Source organism: Salvelinus alpinus, chromosome 2 (genome assembly GCF_045679555.1).
Source record: "Salvelinus alpinus chromosome 2, SLU_Salpinus.1, whole genome shotgun sequence".
Lineage (NCBI taxonomy): Eukaryota > Metazoa > Chordata > Actinopteri > Salmoniformes > Salmonidae > Salvelinus > Salvelinus alpinus.
The window spans coordinates 94,840,630-94,853,565 of record NC_092087.1 but is presented as its reverse complement, the minus strand read 5'-3'; the positions used below and the strand labels follow the sequence as shown (position 1 = coordinate 94,853,565).

General features: G+C 42.8%; 2 protein-coding genes across 4 annotated transcripts in view; one reads left to right on the top strand and one right to left on the bottom strand.

Moving 5' to 3' along the window:
* The window catches only part of LOC139545504 (adhesion G protein-coupled receptor E5-like), a 494,332-nt gene that overhangs the window by 67,365 nt on the left and 414,031 nt on the right, over positions 1 to 12,936 (top strand). The window lies entirely within an intron of this gene.
* The window catches only part of LOC139551972 (adhesion G protein-coupled receptor E1-like), a 74,144-nt gene that overhangs the window by 58,833 nt on the left and 2,375 nt on the right, over positions 1 to 12,936 (bottom strand). The window contains exon 2 of the mRNA XM_071363300.1: positions 8,802 to 9,038. Coding sequence (XP_071219401.1) covers positions 8,802 to 9,038 — 237 coding nt within the window. The remainder of the gene's footprint in view (positions 1 to 8,801; positions 9,039 to 12,936) is intronic.

Genomic DNA, 12,936 nt, shown 5'->3' with positions numbered 1-12,936 from the left:
TTAACCACCCCCCCTCCCCACCTACACATAGAATAATATCATTAACCACCCCCCCTCCCCACCTACATATAGAGTAATATCATTATCCACCCCCCCTCCCCACCTACATATAGAGTAATATCATTAACCACCCCCCCTCCCCACCTACACATAGAATAATATCATTAACCACCCCCCCTCCCCACCTACACATAGAATAATATCATTAACCACCCCCCCTCCCCACCTACACATAGAATAATATCATTAACCACCCCCCCTCCCCACCTACACATAGAATAATATCATTAACCACCCCCCCTCCCCACCTACATATAGAATAATATCATTATCCACCCCCCCTCCCCACCTACATATAGAATAATATCATTAACCACCCCCCCTCCCCACCTACACATAGAATAATATCATTAACCACCCCCCCTCCACAACTACATATAGAATAATATCATTAACCACCCCCCCTCCCCACCTACACATAGAATAATATCATTATCACCTCCTCCCCCCTCCCCACCAACCCATAGAATAATATCATTAATCACCTCCTCCCCCCTCCCCACCTACATATAGAATAATATCATTAACCACCCCCCCTCCCCACCTACACATAGAGTAATATCATTATCACCTCCTCCCCCCTCCCCACCAACCCATAGAATAATATCATTAACCACCCCCCCTCCCCACCTACACATAGAATAATATCATTATCACCCCCCTCCCCACCTACACATAGAATAATATCATTATCACCTCCTCCCCCCTCCCCACCAACCCATAGAATAATATCATTATCACCTCCTCCCCCCTCCCCACCAACCCATAGAATAATATCATTATCACCCCCCTCCCCACCTACGCATAGAATAATATCATTATCACCCCCCTCCCCACCTACACATAGAATAATATCATTATCTACCCCCCTCCCCACCTACACATAGAATAATATCATTATCCACCCCCCCTCCCCACCTACATATAGAATAATATCATTAACCACCCCCCCTCCCCACCTACACATAGAATAATATCATTATCCACCCCCCCTCCCCACCTACATATAGAATAATATCATTAACCACCCCCCCTCCCCACCTACACATAGAGTAATATCATTATCACCTCCTCCCCCCTCCCCACCAACCCATAGAATAATATCATTAACCACCCCCCCTCCCCACCTACACATAGAATAATATCATTATCCACCCCCCCTCCCCACCTACATATAGAATACTATCATTATCACCCCCCTCCCCACCAACCCATAGAATAATATCATTATCACCTCCTCCCCCTCCCCACCAACCCATAGAATAATATCATTATCACCCCCCTCCCCACCTACACATAGAATAATATCATTATCCACCCCCCCTCCCCACCTACATATAGAATAATATCATTAACCACCCCCCCTCCCCACCTACACATAGAATAATATCATTATCCACCCCCCCTCCCCACCTACATATAGAATATTATCATTACCACCCCACCCCACCTACATATAGAATAATATCATTAACCACCCCCCCTCCCCACCTACACATAGAATAATATCATTATCCACCCCCCCCCCACCTACATATAGAATATTATCATTACCACCCCCACCCCACCTACATATAGAATAATATCATTAACCACCCCCCCTCCCCACCTACACATAGAATAATATCATTATCCACCCCCCCTCCCCACCTACATATAGAATAATATCATTAACCACCCCCCCTCCCCACCTACATATAGAATAATATCATTAACCACCCTCCCTCCCCACCTACACATAGAATAATATCATTATCCACCCCCCCTCCCCACCTACATATAGAATATTATCATTACCACCCCCACCCCACCTACATATAGATTAATATCATTAACCACCCCCCCTCCCCACCTACATATAGAATATTATCATTACCACCCCCCCTCCCCACCTACATATAGTATAATATCATTAACCACCCCCCCTCCCCACCTACATATAGAATAATATCATTAACCACCCTCCCTCCCCACCTACACATAGAATAATATCATTATCCACCCCCCCTCCCCACCTACATATAGAATATTATCATTACCACCCCCACCCCACCTACATATAGAATAATATCATTAACCACCCCCCCTCCCCACCTACATATAGAATAATATCATTATCCACCCCCCCTCCCCACCTACATATAGAATATTATCATTACCACCCCCACCCCACCTACATATAGAATAATATCATTAACCACCCCCCCTCCCCACCTACACATAGAATAATATCATTATCCACCCCCCCTCCCCACCTACATATAGAATAATATCATTAACCACCCCCCCTCCCCACCTACATATAGAATAATATCATTATTCACCCCCCTCCCCACCTACATATAGAATAATATCATTAACCACCCCCCCTCCCCACCTACACATAGAATAATATCATTAACCACCCCCCCTCCCCACCTACATATAGAGTAATATCATTATCCACCCCCCCTCCCCACCTACATATAGAGTAATATCATTAACCACCCCCCCTCCCCACCTACACATAGAATAATATCATTAACCACCCCCCCTCCCCACCTACACATAGAATAATATCATTAACCACCCCCCCTCCCCACCTACACATAGAATAATATCATTAACCACCCCCCCTCCCCACCTACATATAGAGTAATATCATTATCCACCCCCCCTCCCCACCTACATATAGAGTAATATCATTAACCACCCCCCCTCCCCACCTACATATAGAATAATATCATTAACCACCCCCCCTCCCCACCTACACATAGAATAATATCATTAACCACCCCCCCTCCACACCTACACATAGAATAATATCATTATCCACCCCCCCTCCCCACCTACATATAGAGTAATATCATTAACCACCCCCCCTCCCCACCTACACATTGAATAATATCATTAACCACCCCCCCTCCCCACCTACACATAGAAAAATATCATTAACCACCCCCCCTCCCCACCTACACATAGAATAATATCATTAACCACCCCCCCTCCCCACCTACATATAGAATAATATCATTAACCACCCCCCCTCCCCACCTACATATAGAATAATATCATTATCACCCCCTCCCCACCTACATATAGAGTAATATCATTATCCACCCCCCCCCCCCCACCTACATATAGAGTAATATCATTAACAACCCCCCCTCCCCACCTACATATAGAATAATATCATTAACCACCCCCCCTCCCCACCTACACATAGAATAATATCATTAACCACCCCCCCTCCCCACCTACATATAGAATAATATCATTAACCACCCCCCCTCCCCACCTACATATAGAATAATATCATTAACCACCCCCCCTCCCCACCTACACATAGAATAATATCATTATCCACCCCCCCTCCCCACCTACACATAGAATAATATCATTATCACCCCCCTCCCCACCTACACATAGAATAATATCATTATCACCCCCCTCCCCACCTACACATAGAATAATATCATTATCACCCCCCTCCCCACCTACACATAGAATAATATCATTATCCACCCCCCCTCCCCACCTACACATAGAATAATATCATTATCACCCCCCTCCCCACCTACACATAGAATAATATCATTATCACCCCCCTCCCCACCTACACATAGAATAATATCATTATCCACCCCCCCTCCCCACCTACACATAGAATAATATCATTATCACCCCCCTCCCCACCTACACATAGAATAATATCATTATCACCCCCCCTCCCCAACTACACATAGAATAATATCATTATCACCCCCCCTCCCCACCTACACATAGAATAATATCATTATCACCCCCCCTCCCCACCTACACATAGAATAATATCATTATCACCCCCCTCCCCACCTACACATAGAATAATATCATTATCACTCCCCCTCCCCACCTAAACATAGAATAATATCATTATCACCCCCCTCCCCACCTACATATAGAATAATATCATTATCACCCCCCCTCCCCACCTACATATAGAATAATATCATTATCACCCCCCTCCCCACCTACATATAGAATAATATCATTATCACCCCCCCTCCCCACCTACATATAGAATAATATCATTATCACCCCCCCTCCCCACCTACATATAGAATAATATCATTATCACCCCCCTCCCCACCTACACATAGAATAATATCATTATCACCCCCCCTCCCCACCTACACATAGAATAATATCATTATCACCCCCCCTCCCCACCTACACATAGAATAATATCATTATCACCCCCCCTCCCCACCTACACATAGAATAATATCATTATCACTCCCCCTCCCCACCTACACATAGAATAATATCATTATCACCCCCCCTCCCCACCTACACATAGAATAATATCATTATCACCCCCCTCCCCACCTACACATAGAATAATATCATTATCACCCCCCCTCCCCACCTACACATAGAATAATATCATTATCACCCCCCTCCCCACCTACACATAGAATAATATCATTATCACCCCCCTCCCCACCTACACATAGAATAATATCATTATCACCCCCCCTCCCCACCTACATATAGAATAATATCATTATCACCCCCCTCCCCACCTACATATAGAATAATATCATCATCACCCCCCTCCCCACCTACATATAGAATAATATCATTATCACCCCCCCTCCCCACCTACATATATAATAATATCATTATCACCCCCCTCCCCACCTACATATAGAATAATATAATTATCACCCCCCCTCCCCACCTACATATAGAATAATATCATTATCACCCCCCTCCCCACCTACACATAGAATAATATCATTATCACCCCCCCTCCCCACCTACATATAGAATAATATCATTATCACCCCCCTCCCCACCTACATATAGAATATTATCATTATCACCCCCCCCTCCCCACCTACATATAGAATAATATAATTATCACCCCCCTCCCCACCTACATATAGAATAATATCATTATCACCCCCCTCCCCACCTACATATAGAATAATATCATTATCACCCCCCCTCCCCACCTACATATAGAATAATATCATTATCACCCCCCTCCCCACCTACATATAGAATAATATCATTATCACCCCCCCTCCCCACCTACATATAGAATAATATCATTATCACCCCCCTCCCCACCTACATATAGAATAATATCATTATCACCCCCCCTCCCCACCTACATATAGAATAATATCATTATCACCCCCCCTCCCCACCTACATATAGAATAATATCATTATCACCCCCCTCCCCACCTACACATAGAATAATATCATTATCCACCTCCCTCCCCACCTACATATAGAATAATATCATTATCACCCCCCTCCCCACCTACACATAGAATAATATCATTATTCACCTCCGTCCCCACCTACATATAGAATAAAATCATTATTCACCTCCCTCCCCACCTACACATAGAATAATATCATTATCCACCCCCCTCCCCACCTACACATAGAATAATATCATTATCACCCCCCTCCCCACCTACACATAGAATAATATCATTATCACTCCCCCTCCCCACCTACACATAGAATAATATCATTATCACCCCCCCTCCCCACCTACACATAGAATAATATCATTATCACCCCCCTCCCCACCTACACATAGAATAATATCATTATCACCCCCCCTCCCCACCTACATATAGAATAATATCATTATCACCCCCCCTCCCCACCTACACATAGAATAATATCATTATCACCCCCCCTCCCCACCTACACATAGAATAATATCATTATCACCCCCCTCCCCACCTACACATAGAATAATATCATTATCACTCCCCCTCCCCACCTACACATAGAATAATATCATTATCACCCCCCCTCCCCACCTACACATAGAATAATATCATTATCACCCCCCTCCCCACCTACACATAGAATAATATCATTATCACCCCCCTCCCCACCTACACATAGAATAATATAATTATCACCCCCCCTCCCCACCTACATATAGAATAATATCATTATCACCCCCCCTCCCCACCTACATATAGAATAATATCATTATCACCCCCCTCCCCACCTACATATAGAATAATATCATTATCACCCCCCCTCCCCACCTACATATAGAATAATATCATTATCACCCCCCTCCCCACCTACATATAGAATAATATAATTATCACCCCCCCTCCCCACCTACATATAGAATAATATCATTATCACCCCCCCTCCCCACCTACATATAGAATAATATCATTATCACCCCCCTCCCCACCTACACATAGAATAATATCATTATCCACCTCCCTCCCCACCTACATATAGAATAATATCATTATCACCCCCCTCCCCACCTACACATAGAATAATATCATTATCACCCCCCCTCCCCACCTACACATAGAATAATATCATTATCACCCCCCTCCCCACCTACACATAGAATAATATCATTATCCCCCCCCCTCCCCACCTACACATAGAATAATATCATTATCCACCCCCCTCCCCACCTACACATAGAATAATATCATTATCCACCCCCCTCCCCACCTACACATAGAATAATATCATTATCCACCCCCCTCCCCACCTACACATAGAATAATATCATTATCCACCCCCCTCCCCACCTACACATAGAATAATATCATTATCCACCCCCCTCCCCACCTACACATAGAATAATATCATTATCACCCCCCTCCCCCCTCCCCACCTACACATAGAATAATATCATTATCCACCCCCCTCCCCACCTACACATAGAATAATATCATTATCCACCCCCCTCCCCACCTACACATAGAATAATATCATTATCCACCCCCCTCCCCACCTACACATAGAATAATATCATTATCCACCCCCCTCCCCACCTACACATAGAATAATATCATTATCACCCCCCTCCCCCCTCCCCACCTACACATAGAATAATATCATTATCCACCCCCCTCCCCACCTACACATAGAATAATATCATTATCCACCCCCCTCCCCACCTACACATAGAATAATATCATTATCCACCCCCCTCCCCACCTACACATAGAATAATATCATTATCCACCCCCCTCCCCACTAACACATAGAATAATATCATTATCCACCCCCCTCCCCACCTACACATAGAATAATATCATTATCCACCCCCCTCCCCACCTACACATAGAATAATATCATTATCCACCCCCCTCCCCACCTACATATAGAATAATATCATTATCACCCCCCTCCCCACCTACATATAGAATAATATCATTATCACCCCCCCTCCCCACCTACATATAGAATAATATCATTATCACCCCCCTCCCCACCTACACATAGAATAATATCATTATCCACCCCCCCTCCCCACCTACACATAGAATAATATCATTATCACCCCCCCTCCCCACCTACACATAGAATAATATCATTATCACCCCCTCCCCACCTACACATAGAATAATATCATTATCACCCCCCCTCCCCACCTACACATAGAATAATATCATTATCCACCCCCCTCCCCACCTACACATAGAATAATATCATTATCCACCCCCCTCCCCACCTACACATAGAATAATATCATTATCACCCCCCCTCCCCACCTACACATAGAATAATATCATTATCCACCCCCCTCCCCACCTACACATAGAATAATATCATTATCCACCCCCCTCCCCACCTACACATAGAATAATATCATTATCCACCCCCCTCCCCACCTACACATAGAATAATATCATTATCCACCCCCCTCCCCACCTACACATAGAATAATATCATTATCACCCCCCTCCCCCTCCCCACCTACACATAGAATAATATCATTATCCACCCCCCTCCCCACCTACACATAGAATAATATCATTATCACCCCCCTCCCCACCTACACATAGAATAATATCATTATCCACCCCCCTCCCCACCTACACATATAATAATATCATTATCCACCCCCCTCCCCACCTACACATAGAATAATATCATTATCCACCCCCCTCCCCACCTACACATAGAATAATATCATTATCCACCCCCCTCCCCACCTACACATAGAATAATATCATTATCCACCCCCCTCCCCACCTACACATAGAATAATATCATTATCCACCCCCCTCCCCACCTACACATAGAATAATATCATTATCCACCCCCCTCCCCACCTACACATAGAATAATATCATTATCACCCCCCTCCCCACCTACACATAGAATAATATCATTATCCACCCCCCTCCCCACCTACACATAGAATAATATCATTATCCACCCCCCTCCCCACCTACACATAGAATAATATCATTATCCACCCCCCTCCCCACCTACACATAGAATAATATCATTATCCACCCCCCTCCCCACCTACACATAGAATAATATCATTATCACCCCCCTCCCCACCTACACATAGAATAATATCATTATCCACCCCCCTCCCCACCTACACATAGAATAATAGCATTATCACCCCCCTCCCCACCTACACATAGAATAATATCATTATCACCCCCCTCCCCACCTACATATAGAATAATATCATTATCACCCCCCTCCCCACCTACATATAGAATAATATCATTATCACCCCCCTCCCCACCTACATATAGAATAATATCATTATCTCCCCCCCCCCACAAAGTTGATGATTATTAACATTCTCTTTAAACTCTCAATAATGCACAGATAAGAACAAGTAAATGTTCGTTCTCTCGGCATGTAACACACACACAAGCACGCACGCACGCACACACACACACGCACACACACAGAAACACACACACACACACTCACATGAGTACTCACCCTTACACTCTCCAGTGAAAGCAGTAAAGTTGACAGTCGTTGTGGATTTGAATCCAGGTAGACACTGACAGTAGAAGCTCCCATGTGTGTTGTAACACGTGGCATTACTTCCACAGGGTGGGGCACTGTCCCACTCTTTACACTCATCTGTATCAACACATTGTTTTCTTGTTTTGAATCCGAAGCCAGGGTCACAATCTATGGCCTCCAGGTTCCCCAGTAGAGTGAAATGAAGACCTGTGAGGAGAGAGAGAGGAGAGGGAAAGGCAGAGAGCGAGAGAGACAGAGAGAGAGAGAGAGAGAGAGAGAGAGAGAGAGAGAGAGAGAGAGAGAGAGAGAGAGAGAGAGAGAGAGAGAGAGAGAGAGAGAGAGAGAGAGAGAGAGAGAGAGAGAGAGAGAGAGAGAGAGAGAGAGAGAGAGAGAGGGATTCAACCAGTTATTCATCCAGTTTCCTACTAGGCCGGTCTGAAAGTACTTGTCTCGGGCTAGCTTCATTCCCATCGCTGCATACACCACAGTACACTGGACCAAGTTGGGATACAATTATTTTAATGATTTTTTACAATTTGTTCCCAAATGGCACTCTGTTCCATAGGCTCGTGTACTATAGGCCCATGGGTATAATCACTAGTAATATACTTATTTTCCACATTGCAACTTTAGCTAGGTTACTAAACTGAAGTATAGTAGAGAAGACAGAGATATTATAGCTAGGTTACTAAACTGAAGTATAGGAGAGAAGACAGAGACATTATAAACATAAAGGGGAATATCACCCAAAAACTATCTTTTGGTATTTGTTTCATTATGTTTTGCATGTCACTAGTAACGTTGTCAAGATTTTGGACTTTTAAGAAGAAAAGTGTCTCGGCCACATAATTTATGATAATGTAAATACAATATATCACTGAACACAGAGTGAGTCCATGCAAATTATTATGTGACTTGTTAAGCACATTTTTACTACTGAACGTATTTAGGCTTGCCATAACAAAGGGGTTGAGTACTTATTGACTCAAGACATTTCAGCTTTTCATTTCAACATACACGCACACACGCACACACACACACACACACACACACACACACACACACACACACACACACACACACACACACACACACACACGCACACAGAGAGTGAGGGTCTTTATGAAGTTATATAGACTACCTCCCTTCATCAACAGACACTGTCAGAGTTCATCCCTCTTTCTTCTCTCTCTCTCTCTCTCTCTTTCTCTCTCTTTCTTTCTCTCATTCTAAATGTTGGTCTGTCTGTCTGTCTGTCTGTCTGTCTGTCTGTCTGTCTGTCTGTCTGTCTGTCTGTCTGTCTGTCTGTCTGTCTGTCTGTCTGTCTGTCTGTCTGTCTGTCTGTCTGTCTGTCTGTCTGTCTGTCTGTCTGTCTGTCTGTCTGTCTGTCTGTCTGTCTGTCTGTCTGTCTGTCTGTCTGTCTGTCTTTCTCTCCTTTTTCCATCTCTCTTGACCTCTCCCTCTCTATCTACAACCGAAAAGGGTTCTTCGACTGTCCCCATAGCATAACCATTTGAAGAACCCTTTTTGGTTCCAGGAAGAACTCTTTTGGGTTCCATGTAGAACCCTTTCCACAGAGGGTTCTACATGGAAACCAAAAGAGTTCTACATTGAACCAAAAAGTAAAAACACTTTATGGGGACAGTCAAAGAACCCCTTTGGAAGCATTTCTTCTAAGAGTGTAGGTATTCCCTTGAACTCCTTCTCTGTATATTTCATCTCATGTTTTTGTCAGTAGCTCTCTCTGCCCCTCTCCCACCCCTCCCTGCTTGATCTATCTCTCTCCCCCTCTCGCCTCTGTCATATTATGGTAATATACTGTGTTGTAATGATGTGAAAATAGTTAAAGTACAAAATGGAAAATAAATAAACATCTATATATGTTGAATTTACAATGGTGTTTGTTATTCACTGGTTGCATTTTCTTTTGGCAACAGGTCACAAATCTTGCTGCTGTCATGACTTCCACCGAAGTCGGTTCCTCTCCTTGTTCGGGCAGTGTTCAGTGGTCGGGCAGTGTTCGGCGTTTCACCGGTCTTCTGGCCATCGTCGATCCACTTTTTATTTTCCATTTGTTTTGTCTTGTATTCCCACACACCTGGTTCTCATTTCCCTCATTAAGTGTTGTGTATTTAACCCTCTGTTCCCCCCATGTCTTTGTGTGGTTTGTTGTAAGTGCTTGTGCACATGGTTACTGGTGCGCGTCGGGTTTTGTACCCATGTTGGTTTATTCTTGATGCCGTTGGTTTTGAATTTAAACTGCTCCGGCTATTACCGAGTTCTGCTCTCCTGCATCTGACTTCACTGCCACCAGTTACTCACCCCTTTACAGCTGCTGTGATTGCACACTGCGGAATATATGGGAGTTTAAGAAAATTGGATTTGTTTTCAAATTCTTTGTGGGTCTGTGTAATCTGAGGGAAATATGTGTCTCTAATATGGTCATACATTTGGCAGGAGGTTAGGAAGTGCAGCTCAGTTTCCACCTAATTTTGTGGGCAGTGTGCACATATCCTGTCTTCTCTTGAGAGCCAGGTCTGCTTTCGGCTGTCTTTCTCAATAGCAAGGCTATGCTCACTCAGTCAAGGTGAAGAAGTAGAGAAATCTGTACTCATATCAGACCTGGGTTCAAATACTATTTAAAACATTTCAGATCCTTTCATTTCTAGCCTGTCTAAAGTACTGTATGGGCAGAGTTTGTACTGTAGACACTATTCTATTGGTTCAATTACGCTAGGCAAACTCAATAAAGCCCATATTAACTGTTTGCAATATATATCGAGTAGTATTTGAACCCAGCTCTGACTCATTCAGGGACTCTCCAAATAGACATCGAGTGTCAGTCCTGTTACTGAGTTGCTTCCTGGAAACAGTGATATTCTGAAAGCAATGAATAACAGAACATAACCTGAACATAGTACTACATCCATAACATCCATAACATAACTACCTGAACATAGTACTACATCCATAACATCCATAACATAACTACCTGAACATAGTACTACATCCATAACATCCATAACATTACTACCTGAACATAGTACTACATCCATAACATCCATAACATAACTACCTGAACATAGTACTACATCCATAACATCCATAACATAACTACCTGAACATAGTACTACATCCATAACATCCATAACATTACTACCTGAACATAGTACTACATCCATAACATCCATAACATAACTACCTGAACATAGTACTACATCCATAACATCCATAACATTACTACCTGAACATAGTACTACATCCATAACATCCATAACATTACTACCTGAACATAGTACTACATCCATAACATCCATAACATAACTACCTGAACATAGTACTACATCCATAACATCCATAACATAACTACCTGAACATAGTACTACATCCATAACATAACTACCTGAACATAGTACTACATCCATAACATCCATAACACAACTACCTGAACATAGTACTACATCCATAACATCCATAACATAACTACCTGAACATAGTACTACATCCATAACATCCATAACATAACTACCTGAACATAGTACTACATATATAACATCCATAACACAACTACCTGAACATAATACTACATCCATAACATCCATAACATAACTACCTGAACATAGTACATCATCCATAGCATAACTACCTGAACATAGTACTACATCCATAACATAACTACCTGAACATAGTACTACATCCATAACATCCATAACATAACTACCTGAACATAGTACTACATCCATAACATAACTACCTGAACATAGTACTACATCAATAACATCCATAACACAACTACCTGAACATAGTACTGCATCCATAACATAACTACCTGAACATAGTACTACATCCATAACATAACTACCTGAACATAGTACTACATCCATAACATCCATTACACAACTACCTGAACATAGTACTACATCCATAACATAACTACCTGAACATAGTACTATATCCATAACACAACTACCTGAACATAGTACTACATCCATAACATCCATAACATAACTACCTGAACATAGTACTACATCCATAACATAACTACCTAAACATAGTACTACATCCATAACATAACTACCTGAACATAGTTCTACATCCATAACAT